At 58.9% G+C, this 25,857-nt stretch overlaps 1 protein-coding gene across 5 annotated transcripts in view; it reads right to left on the reverse strand.

Annotated features, from left to right (window-relative positions):
* Positions 1-206: 206 nt before the first annotated feature.
* CEP43 (centrosomal protein 43) overlaps positions 207-25,857 on the reverse strand; it is a 27,718-nt gene continuing 2,067 nt past the window's right edge. Inside the window, exons 2-13 of one of the 5 annotated variants that reach the window (XM_045294630.1) lie at positions 22,788-22,841; positions 19,981-20,035; positions 19,431-19,519; positions 18,166-18,303; positions 13,436-13,516; positions 11,338-11,397; positions 6,769-6,971; positions 4,314-4,426; positions 3,851-3,919; positions 2,621-2,660; positions 2,038-2,128; positions 207-1,142 (exon numbers count right to left, since the gene is read on the reverse strand). In XM_045294630.1, the coding sequence (XP_045150565.1) occupies positions 1,068-1,142; positions 2,038-2,128; positions 2,621-2,660; positions 3,851-3,919; positions 4,314-4,426; positions 6,769-6,971; positions 11,338-11,397; positions 13,436-13,516; positions 18,166-18,303; positions 19,431-19,519; positions 19,981-20,035; positions 22,788-22,841 (1,068 nt within the window). In that variant the 3' untranslated portion in view covers positions 207-1,067. Of the gene's footprint in view, positions 1,143-2,037; positions 2,132-2,620; positions 2,661-3,850; positions 3,920-4,313; positions 4,427-6,768; positions 6,972-11,337; positions 11,398-13,435; positions 13,517-18,165; positions 18,304-19,430; positions 19,520-19,980; positions 20,036-22,787; positions 22,842-25,857 lie in introns of all 5 variants that reach the window. The other 4 variants (XM_004701907.2, XM_004701908.2, XM_045294632.1 and 1 more) reach the window with 4 other exon arrangements.

The following is a 25,857-nucleotide window of genomic DNA, read 5'->3' on the forward strand; positions in this document are numbered from 1 at the left end:
TGCGCTCTACACCACCTGCACGTCTGCCCCAAGGCGGGCGGGCCGGGCTGCTGCCAGGCGGGGTCCCAGCCGGCATGGTCTGGTCTGGATAGCTCTGAGCCCTCAGCTGAACCGAGCCCAGGCCTGGGCCTGGCTGACAGCCCGTCATTGGGGCAGACCGCAGCCTTGCTGTGCAGCCCAGGTACAACAAGGAGGAATCGCCGGGCTAGTGATGGCACGGGGTCTTTAATCATACTCTTGACACTTCAGGTTCCAACAGCACTGGCCCCTCTTGCCTCCAGAGCGAGGACACAGGAGGCCTGCTTGGGGCATCATTTAATTCAGATGTCAACGGGCAGGAATGGGACCCAACCATGGCAGGCGGCTGCTCCCAACCTTGGGTCCGCACAGCCTCCCAGGCGGGGCTGCTCTGGGCAGCCCAGCGCTGGCTCCTGTCCCGCCCAGCTGCCCATGATCACAGGTCACTGCTACTGGAAGTCCTCGCAGGGGGTCTGCAGTTACCGCACTGCTTGGGGCTAACAGGCCCCACACGAGGACGGCGCCAGCTCGGACACAGCCGTCCACAGTAGGTGCAAACACAGCACCTGTGGACCAGTTCCTGAGGAGCAGCTCCGTGAAGCAGCAGCAACAGAGGCCTGTCACCTCCGTGGTGGCCAGCCTTCCCCACCCTCACACAGCCCAGCCACCAGGCCGGGGGCCAGCGTCCGGGCTCATTCCTGCACACATGCGCGCAGTCAGGTGACCTCCCGTGCAGGCCCCGCACCGTCCGTCGGGCTCAGGATCCGCTCTCGGGCGGCTCAGCTCCCGTGGTGAACTTGAGCTCAGATATCCATCACCACAGAGATGCGTGTGGGTAACTCCAGGTAAGAATATTAACTCTTCCAAACACGCGCTCAAACCAAGGGCCTGGTTTAGAGGTGAAAAGTTACTTTTTGAAAATATCTGCAGTCTTTTGAAACACAAGGCACCAGAGACCGCAGACCTTCAGCCGGCGATTGTCTGGGCAAGAAGCAAGGCTGACAGGCTTGTCCGCTTCACAGAAGGGGTGGTGGCAGCGGGTGTCCTGGCTAGGCCACATCTTCCAGGTAGTCGGCCACGTCGCTGAGCTGGGAGACAGTGAGGTCCTGTGTGAGGTCGTCAAGCTGCAGGGCGAGAACATGGACAGAGACGGTGTGGCGGAGGCTTCACCAGCAGCTCAGCTCCAAGTGTGTTTGCAGTGGCCTGGCTGCTCTGTTGGCCCTCAGGAAGCACCCCCTAACCCCCCGGGCACTTCACCCCACCCCCACTTCTCCTCCGAGGGCTCTCGAGGGGGCCCTGTCCTCATGTAACCGCAGGGGTCTCAGCAACCCTGCCCCTCCACTGGATGCCCAGTCCACCTGGCTCTCTTGGCTCCCCACCCCGCTCCTGCCTTCAACATTGGCCATTGTCTGCTGGGTCTTCAGACACAAGGTGCCTATTCTGCCTGGTCCATGCTGGCCTCCCGTTTCTCCCACCCGACCAGGCACCCAGACAGCACAAAAGAACCAAGCCTGGCTCCCTGGGGAGCTGGGGCGGGGGTGAGCCCACTGAGACAGGGGGCCCCCGGAGCTAGCGGAGACCTGTGAACACATAGGCCCACCATCCAGGTGTCACCACCACTGCATAGCTGGGACCTCTGAGTGTCGCGGCATGAACTGGGAGCAGCCCCCAGCCTCACATGTAGCCAAAGCACCCGTAGGCTGGGTCCTGGGGCAGCCCCTCTGCTGCGCACCCCCAGGCCCCAGCTCACAGCCCCATGTCCACTGCAGCTCTGAGGCTCATGTGACAATGAGGCCAGGCCACAGTGGGGCCTGTGGCAACAATGTCAGCGAGGAAAGATGGACAGCCACCTTAGGTGACAGTCACTGGCAATCAGAGCCATCGACCAGAGGCAACGTCCAGAAGCAGGCAGCACAGCCCCAGGTAGAACATCAAGCTCCGGATACCCCCCACAATGTCATCTGCCCCAAACCTGCTGCCCTCTTGGCTGCCTGGCTCCCCAGCCCGCCAGCCCCGTACCTTGTCACTGGTGTCCCCGTCGTCCACGTCAACCGACAGGTCTTCCTCGATCTCTTCCCCGATGCTCATCTCACTCTTCTCCGAGCGGTGGCTGCTGCCGACGCGGGGCGAGGAAGGACATGCACTCACAGGTCCAAGCCCCCCGCCCGGCCGCCCGGGACTGTGCCCTCCCTCCCGGTGCTCGCCTGCAAGTCAGTTCCTGCAGACACTTCAATCCCCAGCAGCACGGCCCTCGAGGCAGAGAGGACTTAGGAGCTACGGCTGCTGACGTTAGAGATGACGCCAGGGGACACTGGCTCAAAGAGCAAGCACTGTCCCCAGGCAGTAGACTGGGGCTTCCTCCAGTCTCTGTGTGTCCAGTATGTGTCTGGTTTCCAGTAACAATTTGAAGTTTCTCTGAACAAGTTTCTCAAATGTCTCTGAACAAGTTTCCTAAACTTCAAAGCACACTCCCAAGTCAAGCACTCATTCTGGACCAAGGACCTGTGGTTCCCCTCCAGGCACTGCAGCCCTGGGTGCTGGCCAGTCTCCTTCCCCATGTCCAGGGGCTCCACAGCCCCCACCGCCCTTTCCCTGGGCTCACCTGTTAAAATCGTCCAGGTAGTCCTCGTCATCTCTCGTCCCTGTGAAGGTCACCAACACGCCTTAGTTACGCACGCAAGCCCGGGTCCTGCGTGGCTTACAGACGCGCACAGCTTCCAGGGAGCACGGCTGGACGAGGCTGCGTCCCGAGGAAAACTCTCGAGTCTAAACTGCCCTTCAACTGCCCGACCAGAAAGCGTCCCTGCTGCACAGAACAGAGCTGCCCGCCGAAGGGGTGAACAGCTATCACCTGCTTCCACCCACGGCCAAGCAGGCGGACCCTGAGTGCCAGGTGTCCAGCTGGCTTGCATCAGACCACCCACGTGCCCTCCTGTGTGAGGCACAGCTGGTTACCTGGGGTCATCACCGCAATGGTGAGGTGTGAGGCTGAGTGAGGACCACTGACCGAGGTCAGTGTGAGGGAACGGAAGAGTCTAGGTCCCCCAGAGGCAGAACCTCAGAGCACAGGGCTAGGCTGGCTCTGGTCAGGACACTGAGGGGGCCCAGGTTCTGGATGGGCAGTGATGTAAACTCTCACAGTAACCATGGCTTTCATCAGTCAGCAAGGGAGGAACCCCTAGGTGCCAGGTGCTAGGAGCAACCTCTGGGAGGAAGCAGGAAGCCAGGCAGATGAGGTGACGGATCAGTACAGCCACGGGGAAGTGGGCACAGAGCTACGGGCAGATGCGGTGACAGGCCCAGTACACCACAAGCAGGTGGGTGCCGGGCAGAGGGCAGATCATTCAGGGCCTCCTATAGGTCAAAACCAGGCTTCCAGCCCAACATGGGTGGGAGAGAGGAGTAGGGCCGGGCACATGCTGCTGAGAGGCGGCAGTGGGGATGCTCACAATCCTAGGCGCAGGCCCGGGTCCCCACCAGCACACTTTCTACCAGGTCCACACAGGCCTGGCCTCACTGCCAGCCGGGATGTGGTACCTGGCTAGGAATGGGAGACACCGGGCCAGCCCACACTCATGTCCCCAGAGCGGATGGCAGGCCTGGGCTGAGGGGCAGTGCCTGGTTTAGCACAGGACAGGCCGTGGGGGAGTGCCTTGTGTTCCACACAGCACCCACAGCTTGGTCACCCTGGGCCGGGACACGTGTGCACCCTCCCTCCTCGCGCCCAGGGACCTGCAACCCCAGACACGTACACCTGTCCTCATGCCACCAGTGCAGGCTGACCCCGCCCCTTTGTCTTCACCCGGGAGAGGGAGTGGGGGAGTGTAGTTACCTAGGCCAAGCGAGCCCATCCTGTCGCTGACCAACTTCAGGTCTTTCAAGCCCACCTGTGCCCGTTTACCTGGGACAGGAAGCAGGGCACTCAGCAGACTCCTGGAGTCTGCCCAGTGCCTGGGGTCCTTGCAGCGGAAGGCTGAGCCACCACACGATACAAGCTCAGTCACCTCCCACTAGGGGACCCACAGCAGCTGCAGGCCACACCACACCTCCACACACCCTACCCCACACGTACCACCCACTTTGACACTACACCACCCCACACGTACCGCCTATCACAGTATCACACCCCCCACTCCAACCACACCGCCACGCATGCACTGCATGCTGTGTCCAGGCCAGGGCCAGCCACCACTTGTCTGGGGACGTTGGTAGGCTCTTTCCTGGGCCTCGTCTCTCTGCCCCTGGCACCGCACACCCCCCTGGCTGACGGACCCCAGCAGCACCCCCTCACTTACTTTCTGCATCTTTTAATGAGGGGGCTCCCGCCAGGGAGCTGAGCCCACCCTTCACGGGCGGTGCATCCGAGAGCGAGGCCAGGCTGCCCGCCTGCTTGCCGGGTTCACGTCTCCTACCAGAGAGAAGGACAGCGGTGAGCCTGCGCAGCCCCGGGCCCTCTTCCTCCTTCCCGCTGGAGCCCCTGTCAGTCCTGCAGCCCTGCCCAGCTCTCTGAACAGGCCCAGCAGGCCTGCAGTCAGGTCGGCCTGTTACCTTGGAGGCTCTCCTGAGAACCCAGACATGGAGGTTTGTGCTGTGGGAGTCGGGCCACCTCTCGCCTGGCCCTGCTTCCCATCCCAAGTCTTCATCTCAGCCACGGCCCCTGTGGCCCTACCACCCGGGCTATGCCTCGCTCGCTCTCTCTCTCTCTCCCTCCTTCCCTCCCTCCAGGCTTACAGGCGTTTCTTAGACACCAATCTCTATGGACACGCGTCAGAGTGACACATGAACAAAGCCACACGTGGTCTTCACAAACAATGTGTTTCCTTTAAATGCAGTATACTTATATGAAATGTGATATCACAAGTTTATGTAAAGGGTGCGCCATAGGGTATTATACAGCTTCTGAGACACTAAGTTCCCAGGATCGTAAGGGTCACTTGGTGGGCAGTGTGGGAAGCCCCACTGCACTGCCTCTACATCCATGTTTGCTTCTTGACGGCCAGCCATTCTCTTTATGACGGAAGCCAGGCTTTCGCGAATGAAACCTATTCACTGGGATTGACTCAGTTGACGTTGGCATCAAACTGACACCTATCCGTGGTGACCAGGGCTCCACACAGAGAATGTGGGGGCTGGAAGACTAGGAGGCACACGACCTGCCTGTATGTCTGTCTCGTGAACTGGATGAGAGCCAGCGTCAACGGAGGAGGCACATGTCCAGTCCCTGTGATTTCCACTGAGCACATGGAGATGCGTCGAAAGGGCGCGTCTCGTAAACCTACTCTGCAGGTCACCCACAACCCTCCTGAACTCGTCCTTCCTGTCAGACGACATATCGCACGCAGCCACCTGCGTTGTGGTACAGACCTCTCTAGAGTCTGAGGGCTAGGAGGACCTGGGGTGCTGTGGCATTCTTACTGGCCTGGCACACATCCAAGCCGACAGTGAGGAGCCTGGGAAACACAGATGCGATGCACCTGGACTGGGGGGCTGCCGAGACCATCAGCGGGGCACAGGGACAACCCATCAGAGAAAGCTCTTCAGAATCGAGGGTGGCGAGACGTGGTCTCACGTGCTTGGTCATGTGAGGAGGACCCGTCCCTGGAGAGGGTCAACAGACAGAGGGAGGCCCCGAGACCAGATGGGCTGACAAGGGGCCGCAGTGACGAGCCCAGGCACAGCGATCGATCACGGTGCCCCTGGGCGGGTCCTGTTCCCCGGGCACAGAGCGTGGTGATTTGGAGATGGCTCAGCAGCGCCCATGACAATAACAGCCCGTCCACAGGACCGTCAGCTCCTGAGCACCGAGTTCATGGGCTAAAGGCTATGCCTGCATGCAAGCCTCAGTTCACAGGACACGGGACCAGAGGACACTGCCGCCCGCCCGAAAGGGCCACAGCCAGGGTCAAGCTCCCTCGTCAGAGGGAGCCTGTGGGACCCTCGACCATGCCCTCATCACGCTTACGGTCTTGAAACGACCCCACCCCAGGGCTGCACTTTCCACCAGGCCGCAGGCAGGTCTGTAAGGGGGGTCCTAACACCCGGGAGGCACACACACCTTAGGAAAAACTCCCGTTTGAAATCAAGAGAGCAGCATCTACCCCAGGACAAAGTCCAGAGGGTCAGGAGGGAAGCACGGAGGGAAGGACAGGCGGGCGGGACAGGGAGGGAGTGGGACAGGCTGCTGGATGGGAAACTGAGGGTCTGCTGGGGACCTCCCCCAGGCCACAGAAACGGGAGAGCTGGAAACAAAGCGCGAGCGCAGCGTCCGCGGGCAGGCGCGCCAGGCCCGTCCTCGTGCTGCCGCAGGCTCGAGATGGCGGGCATGCCTGGCCAGGCCTGCAGGCACCGTGCCCACCTCATCTCCAGGGTCCTCCCCCGCCCAGCAGCTGACCTCCTGAGGACAGGCTCCGGATGAAACCCACGGGGCTGCCCTAGGCTGGCTCAGACGGGTTGGCAGAGCTTCCTCCCGGGTCTCGCTCAGTCTGGAAGCTCCGCTGAGCTCACGCCCACGGCTGCCCCAGGACTGGGGGTGGCGGTGGCACGGCGCGGGCACCACAGACTGCGCCACCAGAGCAGAGCACGGAGACAGCTTTCTGAAATGACTGGGGGTTTACCCTGGGTCTCTCACGAAATAACAGGCTTATGTGATGCAAACGCTGGTCTACAGGCTTCACAGTTTCAAAAGCAGAAAACGAAAACACCGAGAACTGATGTTCTTAAATGCCGTCACTTCGCAGGAGGTTCACTCACCAACCGTATGTTTTTTCTGGCTTCGGGATGGGGTCATCGAAGAAGGAGTCCCCTTCCGCATCGTCTTCCTCGGGGCAGGGCCCGGCCCTGGTGGCGCCGTCTGCCGGAGAGCTGCTCAGGGGAGGGAGTGCGTGGCGGCTGCTCCGGCTCCTGGGCTCCGAGGAGGAGATACTTGTGTCTCTCTGGCTGGCCTCACTGGACTTCTAGAGAGCGGCGAGAGGAGGCGTGTGCTCAGACCGCCTCTCCGTGCCCACTATCTTACCTGTGTGCACACACAACGTGCCCCCTCAAGCAGGGGCCATCACACTGGGGGCACAGCTCCTGCCCAAACCCACGCATCTTTGCCACCATCCCTCTGCATGGCCACGTGCACCTGTCCCTGTGCAGCCAACTGCCTGCCCTGCCCTCCAGCCCCACCCCCACCCCCTTCCCAACCAGCTGCTGCTGCACAGGGCCTTGCACTATCCATGTGCGCGCGCACACGGGAGGGGCCCTGCTGACAGGAGGTCAGGATTCAGATCAAGGAGCCAAAAGTGACAACTAGAGACTATTGTGCACACTGTCCCCTTCCCGGCCTCCCACGTACCAGGACTGTGCAGGTTTCCCATGTCCCAGGGTCCCAGGCCGGAGACATGCCTGATAACTCCACCCACCCCCACTCTTACTTAAATGTCCACAGGTTGAGGTCTTAGACCAACTGTCTCTACAGCTGAGCCGTGTGCACTACTGGGCGGCTTTCCCACCTCTCTGACGGTGCACCGAGACCAGTGACCCACACGAGGGGGACCGCGAGGGCCGGCGGCGTTCCCCACAGCTCCCGATACCCAGGCCATGCCCACCCAGTCCTCAAAAGCAGGGGCTGGGAGCGGGCGGGTCTCTGAGAAGGGGAACTGAGTCCCCTGTCACACTTGCTGGCCAGGGCAGGGGCAGGGCCCAGCAGCCCCGAGTTAGTCCACTCCCAGGGCTGAGCGCCTCGCGTGCACATTCTCGGATGAGGTTGAATCGCACGACGTGGCCAAGGTTGAAAGGGAGGGTGAAACTGGCAGTTTGCTAAGTGACTCAGGTCCTGCAGAGGAGACTCGGCTTACACAAACGCACCACCACTGCCACCTGGTCCACACCGGACCTCAGTGGGCTTACAGGACAGGGCGGGACTGACCCTGTGAGTCCCCGAGGATACAACTGTTGACGGGAGTAGAAATCCCACCTTTTTCCCACGGAGCAGTGGGTGGTTTCAAACTGCCAACCTTGCAAGTAGCAGCCACGACTCCCTCGGGGCTCCGCTCAACTGACACAAGGAACCTGGAAGGTAGTCCACATTGCAGCCCGCACTAACCACACAAGGGGCCTCCTGCTGCTGTCCCAGCCAGGAGCTCCACAGACAGACAGCCGGCTCTGTTTCCCAAAGAAAGTGGTGAGGAGGGTACAGAGGGAGGGACACGCGGCTGGGAAAGAGTTTAAGGTAAGGACGCAGCAGGGCAGGTACACCGTGCCCATCAGTCCCCATACTGTGGACAGAGACCGCACTGGGATGAGTTAGAGCACAGGTTACACCAGGGAGCATTTGCAACAGCAAAGGGTGAACGCAGAAACCGCAGGTGAACACTGCGGCGCCCCACGTAGACCAGCACAGGCTGCACCCAGACACCTGGGAGATGTGCCCAGGCGGCTGCCCTTCTAGGCGGTGTGTGGGGTTTCACAGAGGCTGAGTTCTGTCACCCCACTCCCACCCCCACTTCGAGGTTTTCCTACTATTTTCAAACATAGAGAAGCTGCCCACGTACAAACACAGTTGTAAATCACCGGCACCACCCCAGACACTGCATGTTTGGCCGTGATCAGCCTCCCGTCTCCAGGACAGACTGGTCGGTGATGACCCGAGGCTAGACCTGCTGGCCCTGGGTCTCAGGGAGACTCGGGTCAGGTAAAGTACTGTTGAACAGCCAGGAGTGTACCGAAAACGCAAAATCACAAAACGTTCCCTTGATCCCAAACACTCACTGCTCTCTGGCTGATTCACGGTCAGCCCTGTAGGCCAGGCTGGAAACCGCCCCATGGGTCCCAGACTGTATTCTCTGTAAGACCCAAAGGCCTCGTCATTCTCCCAACAAACACCTGGTGGTTCTGAACTGTGGACCTTGCAGTTAGTACAGTGTGTCCCCACTACGTCACAGAGCGCCTAGCCGGATACTGCCTTCGAGTTCACAGAGGTATTACACACACACCGCACACGCACACCGCACCACCAAGTTCTGCCCCCAGCTCCTGGGGAAGAACATCAGGCTTGGCAAAGCCCAGGGTCAGCACAAAAGGAGGCCCCGCACTGAGACGTGGGGACGCAGGGGCTGCAACAACGGGTTCACGCACAGCAGTGCGGCTGGGCGAGGACCAACAGGCTCACAGAGCCGCAGGGCTGCGTGGGGGCTGCTCCTGCAGCCTGAGTGCAGCATGTGTGCGTGCTAACGCCGGTCTCCCGTGTAAGCCTGAGGGGCCTGGAGAGACGCAGAAATAGCTTTGGCCTGAGAAGCCCCACAGACAGACCCACTGTGACCATCACTGGCCTGCTCTGAAGACAAGAAAGCATCCTTCAGAAGCGTCCTGGTAGAAACACTGGGAGGCACGGCACAGGGCGGGCAGCACCACCGGGCTGGCACATGCTCTGTGGGTAAAGCTCTAAGGAAGGACTCCTCCTCTCCACCCACCCTCCTCGCTGTGTCCCCACCTCCACCCCAGCAACAGCAGGCAACCAGAAGTCCCGGTCTCACACACTGAAGTTTGCGTGAAATCCTCCGTTGCTGTGTCTCCCGTGGAATGCAGGCCTTCTGTCTGTCTGTGCAACCCTGTCTGCCCGCCTGCCCCGCTTCTTTCCGCCCAGCACTGGGGTGCGGGAACGGCAGAGGCACTTAAGAGACCACCTTTGGGGGAGGAACTACTGGCACAGAAACGTGGCAGACTCACACGGCTCGGGTAAAAACCTGGTAAGTGTTTCAGCCATCAGTGTCCACATGGCTGCTCTTTCTCTGAGACAAAGGGGCTTCAAAGACGCATGGAGAGCAGAAGAAAAGGCTCACAGGAAATCTCCAGGAACCTTGGAAGCTCCTCGCCTGGCTGGCTCCCTGAACGAGCCCTGCACGTGGCTCCTTGGGCAGCCCACCCCCGCACTGGGTGTTCCCGACTGCCATTGTCAGGAGGCAAGTGCTGGGCTCTCCTCCAACGGCCAGTTCTGGCCCCGGGGCAGAAGGGCAGGGCTGCCCGTGTGGCTATGCAGGCTGGGCACACAGCTTAGCCCGGGGAGCATTGCCCACACGGGCAACCATGAGTACTGCCACAGCAGTGCTGACAGGCGGCCTGGCTGCCAGGAGCCTCGGGCCTCGGCAGCCCGGGTACAACAGACCCAGCAAGGAGGAGGAGGAAGGGTCCCCAGCTCAGCTACAGCAACCAGGCAGAAGGGGCTGGGCCTCGATGGCCCCGGCAGCACCCGGGAGTGCACGGGGAGCCTGCTTCATCATCTTCTGTGTCCCAAACACACGCCAACTGCTGCAGCTCGCCTGACCTCACTGGAAAGCCTGGCCCGAGGTTGCGAAAGCAGTGCGGTGGGAAAACAAGGCCCTTTCACCTTAAAGCACAAAGCCCGGGTGTGAATCGAGGGCTCTGCGTGTCCTTCCGCTTATGCTGCGGCGTGCCACCTGGGCCAGCGGCCGGCCCCAGCATGCAGCACGGCGTCCTCACTGCTCAGCGCGGTCTCCAGAACACCTGGGTGCCTAGGAAGGTTCCCACAGCTTCTCCTTTACTGAGAACAGCAGCAGGACCACACCCGCTCGCACCACGCCACAGCCACTGCCGTCCACCCGGAAGGAGGCAGGAGAACTGCCCCACAGGGGTTCCAAAGCTGCCCGTCTTTACGGGGAGAAGACAGCCTCATCTCTCTTCGGAGGAGCAACTGGTGGGCTTGAACCGCTGACCTTGCAGTTAGCAGCCCAGTGCATAACCCACTAAGCCACCAGGACTCTCTCCAGATCACTTAGCAAGTGTCATTTTTACAGACCCTTCCATTTCCAGCAGGAAATGCCTGCAGGTGAAGTCGGCATGTGGCGAGTGAGCCTCACAGGACTAGGCGTGAGACACGGACAACGGCAGGACGCAGGAGGAAGGAGGCGCCTCAGAGCTCTGCTAGCTGCCCTTGGAGGGAACCCATGTCCAGCCCGCTGCACTGGGGCCAGCCTGGCACAGAGAGCAGGGCGGGGAGGAGACTGCGTTGGTCTACAGCTCCTCAATTGGAGCTGATGCGCGCGCAGCCGTGGGGCCATCTCGGTTCCCCAGATAAAAAGCGTCACGTCGTTTTTAATTAACCATACAGGCAGGAACTCCTCAAGGACACGTGGCAGCACTGACTCAAACACTGGATCAAGACGGGAGGGAGCGTTGACTTCTGTTTGCTGGGGCCACCACCACGCCGTTACCTGGCACGGTGCCCACTGCAGACTGGAGGGTGCCTGCAGGCAGTGCGGCGGCCGCCCACCCTGTCGGCCCGAGGGAGCGCGAGGCCAGCCCGGTGCCCTCGTGCATTACCTTGTCACCAGACTTGTCCCCGCTTCTCTTCGCTTTACCTTGTCCTTTATACCTCGGTATCTGAGCACGAAAATAAAAGGGCAGTTTACCACAGAGTCGGCAGCTGAGACAGCTCACTGACTCTTAACTAAGTTAACAGAAGTATCTACACAATGGTTCTTAACCGGGAGACCCGAGCCCGTCCTCTGGGCCTAGTCTTAGTCCTCGCTTCCTCATGCTTCACCACGGTTCCCAACAGTGGCTTGGTCACAGGCAGGCAGGCAGCTGCCGCAGTGCCCAGTGTCCACCACGTGCAGCCACAACTAGAGGGCAGCAGTGGTCTGGAGAAGCCCGGTGCCGAGAACTCCACCCACTGAGGAGACCATGAGGTGGAAAAGATCGTGCAAAACCCAAACTGAGAGCCTTTAGGGCAAAAGAAATTATGTTTTTATTTCTAAAACGTCCAGAAAAGTCCTTAACTTCAACAGACTCCCCCTGCTGGCACCAGGGCCCCCCATGGTTGGTCTTCAGTGGCCATCAGACAGCACAGATCCACAAGGCTGATGGGGAAGCACAACCCACCACGTCCAGTGCCCTAGAGACACCGAGGGCCTCCCAGGCCGTAAACCTGGCCAGAAGCCGCGCCTCATCTTCCAACAAGCAACTAAGTGCTCACCACTGCACCAGCAGGGCCCAGAGGGCTCCTGCACTCTCTCTCTGCCCACTCACAAGGCGCCCTGTGTGGGTCTCCAAGGCCGTGACTGTCCATGGAGCGGACAGCTGGTCTTGCTCCTGCAGAGCTGCTGCTGTTCCTAGCTGCTGACGGGGGATCACAGCCCAACGTGGAACCAGTGGGGCCCCAAATGCAGGTTCACCAGAAACAACGGCACTGAGGGTGTCGCCTAGAGGCAGCACACACCCAGAAGTTGGCCTCGCTGTCCGTGGGTACACGGCACACCCGCCCGGACTGACTGACGACAGACAGGGCTCCTGTCACAATGAGCGGCAACGAAGAGAGAACTGCAGAGTTCTGTAGGCACACATCCATACTGCATCAGAGAAATACCACGTGGAGGACGTGAACATTGCTCATCTTCCCCCCCCCCAAACACACACACCTGCCCCCTCTGCAGGTGCTCCGCAGCAGGCTTACCCCCTGAGAGCTGCCACGTCAACAAAGCGCATGGCTTTCTCAAGGGCTCTGGCATCTGGCAGGATGCCCTTGGTCCCTGTGGCCTTTCACAGCCATGATGACGACCCTGCTCCATACGCTGGCTCAGCCTCCCAGGCAGGAGCGTCTCTTCAACAGGGGCACGGGTCCTGTCCAGAGAGGCTGGCCTGAGGTCTCCGAGGGTGGCCCCTGGTGGGCTACAATGCACCCATTGCTCGGGTTTCAAAATTTAAAACCGCTGCGCAGCAGACTCAGGCAGCAGAAAACCCCAGAAAGTTCTCCGTTGCGAGGCTTGTGCCCCGACGCCTGCACAGGAAGGAGTGGCCTCGTCAAGTGGCTACTGGCCTTGTCAAGTCCCACCAGGTGGGACTTCCCCTCATCCACAGCCTGGACCTAAGAGAACGCCTCGTCCCCAGGGATGCTCTAGGGGCCCCGTCTTCTCAGAGCAGACACCTCAAATCTGAGCACACATCCCACGTGCGATGGACGTGGATCTGTCCTGCTGTGCAGCCCTCCATCTGTCTTCTGATCCATTCCCGTCACCACTCCAACAGCTTTGATTTTAAATCTCAGGGTTCAACTCAATTTTTACCCCACATACCCCATCCCTGAAATCAACTCATAAAAAAGCATCGAAACAAATACGTATATAACCAAAGTCCACAGATTTCCTTATCAATCCCACCAGATTAGCTCGCTAACAGGAACCATCATGATTTACGATTCCTAAATGGAACGCCTGTTGAAACGCAGTTTTTCAACACAACAATTTTATAGCCTGGAACCCCACATTCTCCGCTAGGGATGTGTGTCACGCCGTTGTGAGAGGAGGAAGCGTTCCCAGTGAGTAGACTGCAGGCAGAGGACCCCGTCCGCGAGCTCGGGACGACGCACTGTGCTTCAGAACCAGAGCGGCCGGCCGGTCAGAGGGCCGACAGGCAGACTCACCTTACTGGGAATCGTGTGTGAGCTCGTTTTGCCCTCGGGTGATTTTGGTGGGGAATGTACATCAGACAGGTCCAGTGCACCCTAAAATAAGCCAAACATCATGGAAACATTTTAAAGGACGCAACAAATGTAAGACGTAAAGACCACGCAATATCAGACTCTCATCTGTTCCCAATAAATATCCTTTATGGGTTTCCTCCCCTTACCAGGAGCCACCACCACGAAAGTTAGATTCTAATGACCTGCACCCGTAAGATGCTAATAGTCAGCACTCAGTAGGCCCCACCTGCCTCCTGTGCCTCCCCCACCACCCCGCAACCTGCAGGGTCCCACGCTCCTCCTCCCCTGCCTGCCTTGGGGTCACGCCCAACTCCACTTCATTAAGCAGCAGCCTGCTCAGGAGGCCCCTCATAACCCCCAGGGGCATCTCCCTGGGCCCACATCCCACAGTGGGAAAACCCCTACCTGCCCCCCCCCCCGCTGCCATGCCCGCAGCAGAGCTTGTTCCCAGCCTAAGACTGGAACCTGACTGGGCCACACACGAGTCTCTGAGTGTGATGATGGTTAAGCCCTTGGCTACCACCGAAAGGCTGGTGGCTGGAACCCACCCAGAGGCCTGGCAGAAGGATCATAGCCCGTGACCCTCTCAAGGGGGCGCTGGATCAGTGAACACGGCGGCCACTGCTTCCGTCTCTGTCCCTTCCTCTCTGGGCTACTGCTGGCAGTCTTGTCCACATGGGTCTATGGGTCTCACTTTCTCTGTACTCCAAGTGTCTCCATATTTCATCAATCTACCCTTCCCTCTCTGCACACAAGTCTCCAGGGCCTGCCCACCGAGCCTGAGCAAAGCTCTCTGGAAATCACTAGGTCAGACACAAAAGGGAGATGGCTGTGTGTCCACCGTGAGCTCGGAACCCAGCACAGGGGTCCACCCATGTGCAGAGACAAGGCAGAGCAGGCGAGAGGAGCAAGAAGAAGCACCTCCGGAGCACGGCAAGGGAAGAAGCCAGTGGTCAGATCTCCATCTCAGGCTGGCCAAGGGCAGGGGGTGTCAAATGGGACCCAAAAATGAAAAGACAAAGTCCAAGAGCCCTGCAACCACCAGGCTCCACATTCAGGGCAGGCAGGGCAGGAAGGCCACGGCAGCTGGTGGGGGGGCGGGGCACCGGAACAGGCGCTCCGGGTCACGCAGATGGGGGGTTTGCACATGGGCCCCGAGCAGGGAGCTGTGCTGCTGTTAGGGGTCATCAAGTCAGTGCCCGCTCACAACAGAGTGAAGCCATCCTCACCACGGCTCCTGTCGAAACCCACGGGTGCAGCCACTGTGTCCATCTACCTCGTCGAAGGCCTTCCTCTTTTCCACTGACCGGCCACTTTACCAAGCATGAGGCCTGCTCCAGGGACTGGTCTCTCCTGACACAGCATGTCAGACAGAAACAAAACAGACGGCGGCAACACAACAAAGTACATCAGACGAAGTCTCGCCATCCTGGCCTCTAACGAGCATCCTGGCACTATTTCTTCCAAGAAAATGTTGCTTGTCTCTCGGCGGGCCTTTCAATATCCTTAGGCTGCACCACCATCCAGGTGCCTCAATCCTTCTTATTTTCTTTACTCCACGCTCAACGCTCACACGTACACAGGATGATTAAAAACACCGTGCCCTGGGCCAGGCGCCCGAGTGCTCAGTCGCTCCGAAGAGGACTGTGCGGCAGATTCACCCACTGCAGTGTGCCCATCAATCTTGGCTGCTGCTCCCCTGAGCACTGATTATGGATCCCAAATCCTGGACAGCTTCAGCCTTTTCTCCATTTATGACAAGGTTGCCTACTGGTCCAGGTGTGAGTTGTCATCCACACTGAAGGCTGACCCTGGATCTCCATCCGCAGGTGCTTCAGTTGCTCCTCACTGTCAGCAGCAGGGCTGTGCCATCTGCATGTAGCACTCTGTCACCAAGCCTCCCCCATCCTGATGCCCAGCGTCTCCAATGATCTGCTCAGCCTTGCCCACCTTTCCTGACTGTAAACCATGCAGTGTGCCCTTGTTGTTTGCACACCTGCCTCTTGATCCCTGCAGATTGGGCGAGCACAATGCAGTGTGGCAGACAGAGGTGTGCTAAAGCCAGCTGGGCCACAGTGAAGCAGGAACGGCAGGGGCAGAGGGTCCAGGACGTCCCACCGTTCCTCCCCTCTGGCTTGGGGCACCTATGACGCTGCTCCTCTGTGGAGCAGCAGGTGGAGGACGGATGGACGAACGTCCGAGGTTTCGAATGCAGCTGGGCTAGAGCTTGCATAATGGAGCGCGGCAGCTCAAGAGCGGCTCCTTGTCCTACAGGACACAGGCTGGAGGGGGGCACACAGCCTCTTTGCACTGGCACGTCCGTGTTGGAGGCGGCCAGCCCCCACGTGCAGATCCAAGCCGCAGGGACAATGGTGGGGTCCACTGGCAGCCTCAAGTGGGGAACCCTGCCGTGACCAATGGAGACAGCAAAGTGCATGCCGGTCCACTGTGGGGCCCTCCTGCAGAGGAGGGTGCAGGGGAGCAGAGCTTCTGCCCAGGACGGGTGTCCCCACGGAGAGACGGGGGCACACAGCACCAAGCAAGAGAAGCCCCAGTCCAAACACGAGGACCAGATGCTGGAACTGGATCAGCGGGGCCTTGTGTCCGTCTGGTGTGGCTTCATACTTCACTGGGAGTCCAGGTACTAGGACCTGGCCTCCCCAACCCCCACACCAGGAGCAACATGTCCACCAGCGCTCTGAGACACAGTCCCAACATCTTGCTTCTAAGGAGTAACCCTGCCGCACCCGTCTCTGGAAGGTGACGCTGTGCTTGGTGAGGCCGAGGACCCTCAGCAGGTGGGCTGACAGGGGCTGCAGCCACGAGCTCAGGCCTGGGAACAGTCGGGAGGATGCAGAGGGTACCCGGCACCACGGAGGACATATAGGTGCCAGTGGTTTCTGCCAAAGTGGGAGTTCTGGGAAAGGGTTAAGCTGGGCTGGGACTTAAGGAGACTCTGGAGTCACCTGCACCCTGGTGGACAGCAGCCAGGGGTCATCGTCATCATCGCAGTGCAGGGAATGCTGGGGCCGGGGACACAGCTGCAGTCCTCTCAGAAGCTGGGAGGCTAGCACCTGGCTCAGCTCCAGGTGAGGAACACGTGGGACACTGAGGGACACGCGGCAGAGGGACACACGGAGGCAGGCACCCAGCCCTGCGGAGGGGGGAGAGCAGCCAAGGCCATGTCACAGGCAGGTGGCGGCAGCGGGACCTAGAGGCCAGTGCTGGACCTGAGAGGTGGGGACCTCAGGAGGGAGCAGGAACAGGGGGGTGGGGGCGGGGGGGTCCCTCACTGAGTCTGCATCCTGCTTCCCTGGCACCCATGCAGCTTAAGCACACGAACCATCAGCGAGGGAGCATACCAGAGGACCGGCAGCGGGGCCCATCCTGGGCCCTGGCAGGCCCGTTGCTCACCCCTGGCCATAGGCACAGCTGAGGCTGCCCAAGTTCCACACGAGACCACTGCTCCCCACACCAAAGCAAGGTGTGTTCACAATGTGTGGCACCTGAAGCCTCCCTACAGCCCAGGTGACGGGTGGGCCGTCCTGAGGGGCGCTGAGCGCACGAAGGCCGAGCACAGCCTCAGCTCCCTCCCTCCACGCCTCACACAGCACAGGAATGGGGCGCGCTGCGGTTCCTCAGAAGGGCAGTGCGTGCCTGCCAGAGAGCGGGGCAGGAAGATGCGGACCAGGAGAGGGCATGCCTGGGAGGCTTATGCGGCTCATGCCTCACAAGAGCAGACCCCCGTCTGAGGACTCAGAGCGACCCCGCAGGACAGGGTGTGCCCCAACTGCCCCTGGGGGCTCCCAGACTGTCCCTGTATGGCAGGAGCAGCCCCGCCTTGCTCCCACTCCTGTGACCTCACCGTCAGCAGTGACCACCACCGGGCTTCTTGAGGAGGGTGAGAGCTCACGGGCCCGCCTTCACCTGCTCAGGGCCCCGCCCGCCGTGGGGCCCTGCAAACCATCCACGCACATGCAGAGGATCACGGACTGCTCAAAGGGCAGACCCGTCTGTCTGGGAAGAAGCATGGCCCGAGTCCTCCGTAAAAGAAAGGCTGTGACCCTGGCGAAGGGCACCGTGCTTGGTCACGTCGAGGGCGAAGAGAGGAAGCCCTGGATGAGGACCGACACGGTGGCTGCAGCCTTGGGCTCAGGCACAGGAACAAGTGTGGGGCAGGGTAGGACCGGGCAGTGCTTCCTTCTGAGGGACAGGGTCGCTATGGATCAGAACCAACGTGAAGGCACCTGACCACAATCCCCAAAACGGACTCACAGAGAGCGACCCCGACTGTGCCGAAGCAGAACAGTCAGCGAGGGTTTCTGTATGAGCACTGACCTCTGCAGTCCACATGCGCCACTGTGCCCCAGCCAGGCACCCAGGGACTCACCCTCATCTACTCTCACACCCACCCTCGCTCCTTCTGCGGTCACCACTGAGGGGCTGCAGAGCCCACCCCAGCAGCGAGGGCCCAGAGCCAGGCTGTGGGCAGCAGTCTCCATTCCAGGGCAGGGTGGCAGCAGGCTCCACCCACCCCCCACCCCCCATACACACGATTCCGAGACAACTTGCACCTGGCGAGCCTGAGACGGGCAGCTCTGGTTTCCACCATGGGCCCTGTGCACGGAAGCCTGGCAGGGCTCCGCACCAAGGCCAGGGCCCCGTCTTACCTCCCCACTGGGTGGCCCTTTCTTCCGCTGCTGGCAGCACCTGACCACCTCCAGTAACAGCGGGCTGCCCACAGTGCCTTCTGCTTCGATGATGCCCAAATCCCGGGCCAAAGTCTCCCGGCCTTCAAGCCCCTGGAACTGGAAGAGAAATGCCAGGTCAAACATGCTTGACGCTAAATAAGACCATCTCCAGAGCTGAAAGAGGCCTCCCAGACCAGAAAGAAATTCTGGGCACGTGGTTTGTGGAAGGTCCCGGGGTTCACAGTGGGGCCCTGCACTCAACAAGGAGGTTCAGGCCCCATGCAGGTCCCCAAGACCACACAGTGGGCAGCTCTGCCCTCAGGAGAACTGCTTCTGCAAGGGACAACAGCACCTCCCTGCTGGGCCTGGCCCCAGGGATGGAAACAGGGGCCCAGGTGGTCAGAGGGCCCTGCGCCCAGTTGGTAGGCTTTCCTAACCTGCGGCACTGACCCCACCCTGCCTGTGCCCCTCAGCTCCGCTCTGCAGCCCCAACTGTGGCCAACCCTAACTCTGTGGCTGTTTGCTGCCTGTCCTCAGGCTGTGAACCCTCTCATGGGACGGCCTCCTCTGTCCAGATGAGTGTCTGTCTGCTTAAGGCTCAATAGACGGGTCTCCACAATAGATCATCCTTGAATCTAGGGTTTCCTTCCCCCCCAAGCACTCTGAATGAAAGGGTCATCTTTTTGAGGCGCACCTAGCCACGTGGTTGGGTTCAATATGGGGCCATGAGGTGAAAATCAGCCTTCCAGGGAAAGGGGGGATTGTTGCCACGGCCCCACCTGTCATAAATACAAAACCAGACAGCGAAGGGTCACTCAGGTGCCTGTCACTGTGGCACGTCCATTGAGGGTGGTCCAAAGCCGGCTGTGGCGGGGCTGTCGGCCCAAAGCTCGGCCCCTGGCCTGGGTCAGGGTCTCCGCTGCATCCTCCAGGGCCTGACCAGCTGTCCAGCCTCCTGACAGGCTTCCTGCAGGGTCCTGGGGACCTGGCCACACCCCGGACCCAGTGGCGGGGGGCTTCCCGGCAGAGTCCATGAGGGAGAAGGACGAGCACTCTGGGGCAGGGCCTGAACGTCCGCTTCCACCAACAGCGGCCGGCTGACTCCTGACCAAAGCACTGGTACCAAATGCCCGTCCACCAGCCCCGGACACCACCGATGTGCAAGACGCTGCCAAGAGGGCCGCGGGAGACCTGTCCATACCAGAGAGGGAGAGAGGTGTGTCCAGGACAGACCTGGTTCTTACCGTGCTGGCTTCAGGCTGGAAAACAGCCAGGGTCAAGTCCAGGTTGAAAAACTGAAGAAATTCTGCCACCAGACTGGCCACCAGCACACCTGCCAAGGCCACAGGAGAAATGTGGCTGAGCCCACGGGCCTCCCAAGGGTCTGAGAACGCTCGAGCGTGTTCTTAAACCACAAGGCCCTCTGTGAGCTGACAGATCCAACAACGAAAACACCTCCTTCCCAGCCTGCTCTGTCACATGGCCCCAGCGGTGCCCTCAGCCCCAGCCTGCTGTCACATGGCCCCAGCAGTACCCTCAGCCCCAGCCTGCTGTCACATGGCCCCAGCAGTACCCTCAGCCCCAGCCTGCTCTGTCACATGGCCCCAGCAGTACCCTCAGCCCCAGCCTGCTCTGTCACATGGCCCCAGCGGTGCCCTCCGCCCGGAGGTCCCATGTCCAGGGCTGAATGTCCCACCCAACGAGGCACACAGCCCTGCAGACACTCGTTTCTCCAAAGCTGGGTCAGGGTCTGGAAACTCAGAGACAGGTCAAAGAGCAAGAGGAAGACCGTACCGTCTTTCGTGTTTAAAAACTTCTTCAGGCTCTCGTTGACTAACGGGGCTTTGTTCTGTTAAAAGAACATAACATTGTAAGGGTCCTGTACTTGTCGTCAGAACAACTAACTACAAGATGCGGATCAAGTTCATCTTATGGCAAAAAAGTAAACAACCCATTATCATTCAGACTGGTTAAAGCTGATGAACGCAGAAATGTGCTATTTGATCATTTCTCAAAATTAAAACATCAAGAAAACATCAAATGATTGTGACTTTGTTAAACGCGATACCAAGGGCACCAGGCACAGAGGAAAGCCAGTGGCAGTATCACATCAAGCACGTCCTCCGAGACGGAGCCTGATCCGCACCGACGCCGACACGGGCTTTCCCGGGCGGCCCAGCTTCACAGGACAGGCAGCGGGGCCTGCGCCCAAGGACGACCGGGAGCTCCCACCTGCGACTCTGCAGTTAGCAGCCCAATGCCTCTCCCACAGGGCCGCCAGGCGCCTGCCAAAGACACCAGAGATAGTCAGACAGTAGAAACATGTGCAGAGCACTCATCTGCTATCAGCCTTTGATCCCTGAGAACTCGACAAGAACAAGACAAAAGCACCCGCACTGCCTCCAGTCGACGGTGACGGCCCTGAGTTCCCAAGTCCAACTGTTCACAGGTGTAGAAAGCCCTGCCTTCCTCCCAGAGCGGATGGTGGTTTTGAACTGTGCAGCTGACGGATCGCAGACCTTACAACTCAACTCGTAACCCCTACGCCACCAGGGCTCCGTAAAACAACACAGGCATCACAGGCGTCTCCAGGGGCTCGTCTCCCGACAAGCTGTAGCATGTAAGGCGATGTCTCGCCGTCCTGGCCTCTGAGGAGCACTCTGGCCTTACTGCTTCCAAGACAGACAGTTTGGCCTCTAACACTCGCTGGTACCTTCGATGGTCTTCTCCAGCACCACGGCTCAAACACATGGATCTTCTTCAGGCTTTCCTATTCAACGTCCAACTGTCACGTGCATAGGAGGGGCTGAAAATACCATGGCTTAGGTCAGGTGCACCCTAGTTCGCACACACACGTGTTCACACACACATATGCATACACACCCATCCATCTCTAGGAAGCGTGATCAATATCATTAATTATTCACCATTGCCCTAGAGTTGATTCGGACTCCGAGACCCTAGAGGGCAGGCTACAACTGTCCTGCAGGGTTTTCAAGATGAGCATCTTTGCAGAAACAGACCTTGTGGTTAGTGGCTAAGCAGTTAGCCAATGTGCTACAGGGTTCCTCCTTTTTACACTTGAAACCCACTGCCATGGAGTCAAATGCCAGCCTTGGTGACCTGGTCCGTACAGAGAGGCTTTCCCTGGCTTTGTCTATCTTTATAAGAGCAGAAAGCCTCATCTTTCTCCAGAGGAGTGGCTGATGGGCTTGAACCGCCAGCCCTGAAGCTAAGAGTGGGACATTTACCCGACAGCACCAGAATGCCATCGTTAGGAATGTAAACTCAGTCCCCCAGAGACGCCAGCACACATCTGGCCGACCACCTGCTGGCATGGCTTTGAGTGGACGTACCGTCCACCGCTGATGGGAATGCAAGATGTACAACCACGCGGGAAGCTCACGAGGTCTTAAGCTACACTACCACATGATTCAGCCAATCTACAGGTAGGGATTCTCTCCCCCAAGAGCAAAGAAGGCACAGATTCCACAACAGACGTGTACAGGAACGGCCCGAGCAACGGACAGCTATAGCAGTAAAACCCGGCGGAGCCCACGTGTCCCTTGGCAAGGAGTTGCTCAGCAGACGATGGCACGGAGCAGGAGTGGGCACTTCCGTGTGCAGGAGCTGCGAGTGCGCCCCACCACAGAGGAGCATGCACCGTGTCATCTCACTGGCACAGCTCTGCTCGGGGCTTGGGTCGCCCGAGCCTGCAAAGGGCACACTGTCCTGAGCCGTGCTGCCAAGTCTCCTGTCCTGGGCCAGGCTGCCAGCTCCACTCTCCTGGGTTTGGCCACTAGGGCCACAGTTCTGGGCCACACTGCCAGGCTATGGCTATCAGTTCATAGTTGCATACGAATGTCAAATTTAACAAATTGTACACCTCAAATATGTTCCCCTTATTGTGGGCCAACTAACCCTCCCACAGCTGTGGTGTAAGAAAGATGAGGACAACGACGGGAACAGGGACGAGGTCAGCTGCGCACCATAAAAAGCCCGTGAGGCCCTGTGGGGGCGGATCTCAGGACGCATCGAGCCTGGAGGGCAGCAGAGTGGCAGGGTTGTCTGGGGAAGAAACCGCTTGGCTCGGGGTGATCTGATGTGCACTCAGACACGGAACTGACAGGGCCAGGTGACTGGGAAAGCCCGAGCCTTCTCACTTGGGCTGAGGAAGGTCCCCGAGAGCTGCTCTAGCTCAGGGGGTGAGACGGACCTGTGTGCTCAGGATCATCAGGGTGACTGCTCCCAAACACACACCATACACACGCACAAAGTCTCACGTGTGCGGTCTCCAGTCTGTCCCACTGTGGTGGCTGGCACACTCCTGCTGGAAGCTACATCACCAGCACTTCAAAGAGCAGCAGGGCGGCCATGGTGGGCAGGTGTCAGTGCAGTGTCCAGACTGAGACAGATGAACAAACCCGAAGCCCCATGGGCCAGACCAGCACGTGGGTGCAGGGCCAGGTGTCGCTCTCCTGGGCTGCCAGGGTCACACCCAGCTCAACACCCCTCACAACAGCATCTTCAGCATCCCAGACTTTCCTTGGCGGCAGGCTGCCATATGCTAACTAGAAATGTGGAAAGGGGAAAGGTCATACCTCTACTTTTTCCTGCTCCTCCAGGGCTAGAAACACAGCTGCTCGGACTTCAGCCTTGGGGAAGAAAGGTACGAGAGCCATCGTTATTTGAACATAATTTTCACAGCAAGAAGCACACAGACAATTCCTAATATACCCAGAGCTTTCCACTGCCTATGTCCGACCTCTGAAATGTTTGGTGTGTGTCTACTGAGCTCTCGATGAAACGACATTCCCAAGGTGGGGGTGACCCTGACACTAGGTCCCAAGACACCCTCCTCAAGAGGCACCACACTGACATGAACGTGCGTGGGGCAGCGGTGCGTGCTGGGAAAGGCAAGGGAGATCAGAAAGTCAGCTGACCTTGGGGAGAGTGGCGACGAGCTCACCTTGCCTGTTGGAGCTGCCTCTTGTCACCGGCTGTCAAAGGAGTCCTGGGGGCCTGGTGCTGAAGGTGCTCAGCGGCTACCCTGAAGGTAGACCGTTCAAACGCACCAGCCACCCCCAGGGAGAATGGTCTAGAAGTCTGAAAATCCCAGGAGGCAGTTCTAGTTCTACTCTGCCTGTAGGTTGCTATGAGGTTCAACTTGCCAGTCAAAGGTCGTCATTCTTTGATCCCTCCCAGCGAGTGCACGGTGTCCGAGCCCAGTCCATGTGCACACCAAGTCTGTCCGTCCTCAGGGGTGCATGCATGGCACACTAGTCTACTAACCCACAGTTAGCGGTGCAACTCCCCTCAAGGTGCCTCTCAGGGGCACAGGCTGCTGGGAAGCCAGGCAGGCTCCCGTGAGCTGGACTGCGAGATGGCTACTTGTCTTTTTTTGGGAAGGCCTGACCACTCTGGGGGCCATGGAAGGACCCTAGAGGCTCCCTGGCCACAGCGCCGAGGCCCCAGGGCCACCAGCGGACCTCTCGGAACATAGTGTGCTACTCAGCCTCCAGCACCACGTCAGACGCCCCACCTTCGGGCCAAACCGCCCCCACACAGAGCACAGCGCTCACAATGGGCAGAAACCAGTCGATTCCTTATCAGTGACCCTCTAAGAAACGGCAGAGTGCCCCTGTGGGTTCCCAAGGCTGTCAACCTTGATGGGCTCAGTCGGACTGCCTTATCTTTTTCCCACGGAAGAAACAAACACCAAACCAACAGAAAGGATGGCAGCAGACTCTGAAGCACGGCTAGCGCATGAGCAACTGCAGCCCACCAGGCGGAGAGCAGCAGCAGCAGACGGAGTGTGCCCACAACCCGGTTAGCAGACCAGACCATGTCTCAAGCTGAGAGAGAGAAAGACTGCTGGCCGGGGCTCCAGGGTTCTTGTGCAGATAACACCAGTCACATCCAAGGCCAGAGCGTTCCCCCTGGGGTCCTCCTAGGAGCTGAGTGCCCAGGGCTTGGGGATGGGGCAGGGGGCCTGGGCTGTCAACGGCAGGCGTGGATGATGCACTTGGCCTGTGGATGAAGGAAGCCACCCACCATGGCCGAATGGCCTGGGCCCTGCGCAGGAAGCCCGGAAACACACCGGCCACACCTGCTGCCATCTGGTCAGGTCTGACTCCCAGCGGCCTGCCGTGTGACGGAGCAGAGCTCCTCCACCGGGCTCTCAGCTGTGTGTGGTATGGAAGCAGATGACCAGCTCTTTCTTCTGCTGCACCACTGTGTGGGTCTTTTCAGTTCACCCATCACGACCATTTATGCCACCCAGGAACCGGGGGACCTCTAGTACCCAAGTTTTCATTGGATCGCAGCTCTGGGCCCTGCTCCCCCCGGCCCTCCTCTCATGGCCCGGGGCGCATGCACCCAGGGCCCAGAAGGGCTTTGCCTCTTGTTGGCTTCCAGAGCCTGCAATCCCCACGGCCTCCTCTTCCATCCGACTGAGCCCCGCCCCCGGCCCACGGAGGGAGGCCGGGGCCTCTCCCCTTGCACGGGCGCTTGGTCACGATGCCTCAGAAGACACGGGCCTCAAGCTGACAAAGTCCCAACTGCTAAAGGCTTTCTTTCGTTTTGCTTTCTTAAAGCATTTTATTACACTCTGCATAGCTTGTACAGTTTAATTTCATGTCATTTTGGAGCCTTTGGGTTTTCAAAAAGAATGATTCCACTTTAGGTAGGCCTTTGATGTTAATATAGAATGTCCAATGTATGTATACTTCAGAAGTAAAGACACTGACCGTCACAGGCCACAAGGACTGAAAGAAAAAAGATGACGCTTCGAGCTGTGCTACTGAAGGTCCGTGTGGGCGAGATAACGAGCGATACAGGAAGTAGAAATTAAAGAAGATGGAAGGAGCACACAGTCACTGTGCCAAAAATTTGGTCAATATTCAACCAATTCAGGGGATAACATTTGCTCAGATTCAATGGTTTGGAAGGCTAATTCCAAGCTGCACTGAAGGTATTAGCGGCAAGAATAAGGATCGAATAAATGACAGAATGCCAATTGAGACGTTTCAATCAGCTGATGAGGCACTGGAAGCATTCACTCACCCATGTCAAGAAATCTGGAAGACACAGTTACCCGGACAACTGCCTCTAAGAGATGCATATTTGTGCCCATTCTAAAGAGAGGTGACCCAACAGAACATGAAAATTCCCAAACAAAATCACTAAGGTTACATGCAAGTGGTTACATCAGTACATCAACAGGGAGATGCCAGAAACTGATTCAGATACTAGGTTTAGAAGAGGATGTGGAACAGGGGATATCACTGCTGATGTGAGATGGATCTTGGCTGAAAGCACAGAATACCAAAACTGTTCACCTATATATAATGTTTACTACGCAACGGCATTCGAGTAGGTGGAGCAAAACAAACTATGGGTAGATACGTCAAATAACGGTTATTTCAGAACACTTCTTTGTGCCCGAGGAACCTGTACATGAACCCAGAGGCAGTCATTTGAACAGAGCCAGGGAATACTGTGTGGCCTAAAGTAAGGAAAGCTGTGATTCGGGGTTGTATCCTTTCATCATATTTATTTAATCCACATGCTGAGCAAAGAATCAGAAGTCCTGGACTATATGGAAAACACAGCATCAGGATTTGAAGTCCTGGACTATATGGAAAACAGCATCAGGATTTGAAGTCCTGG

The sequence above is a fragment of the Echinops telfairi genome, unplaced genomic scaffold, assembly GCF_000313985.2.
Source record: "Echinops telfairi isolate 266 unplaced genomic scaffold, ASM31398v2 ScPeMD7_3533;HRSCAF=4204_0, whole genome shotgun sequence".
Classification (NCBI taxonomy): Eukaryota; Metazoa; Chordata; class Mammalia; order Afrosoricida; family Tenrecidae; genus Echinops; species Echinops telfairi.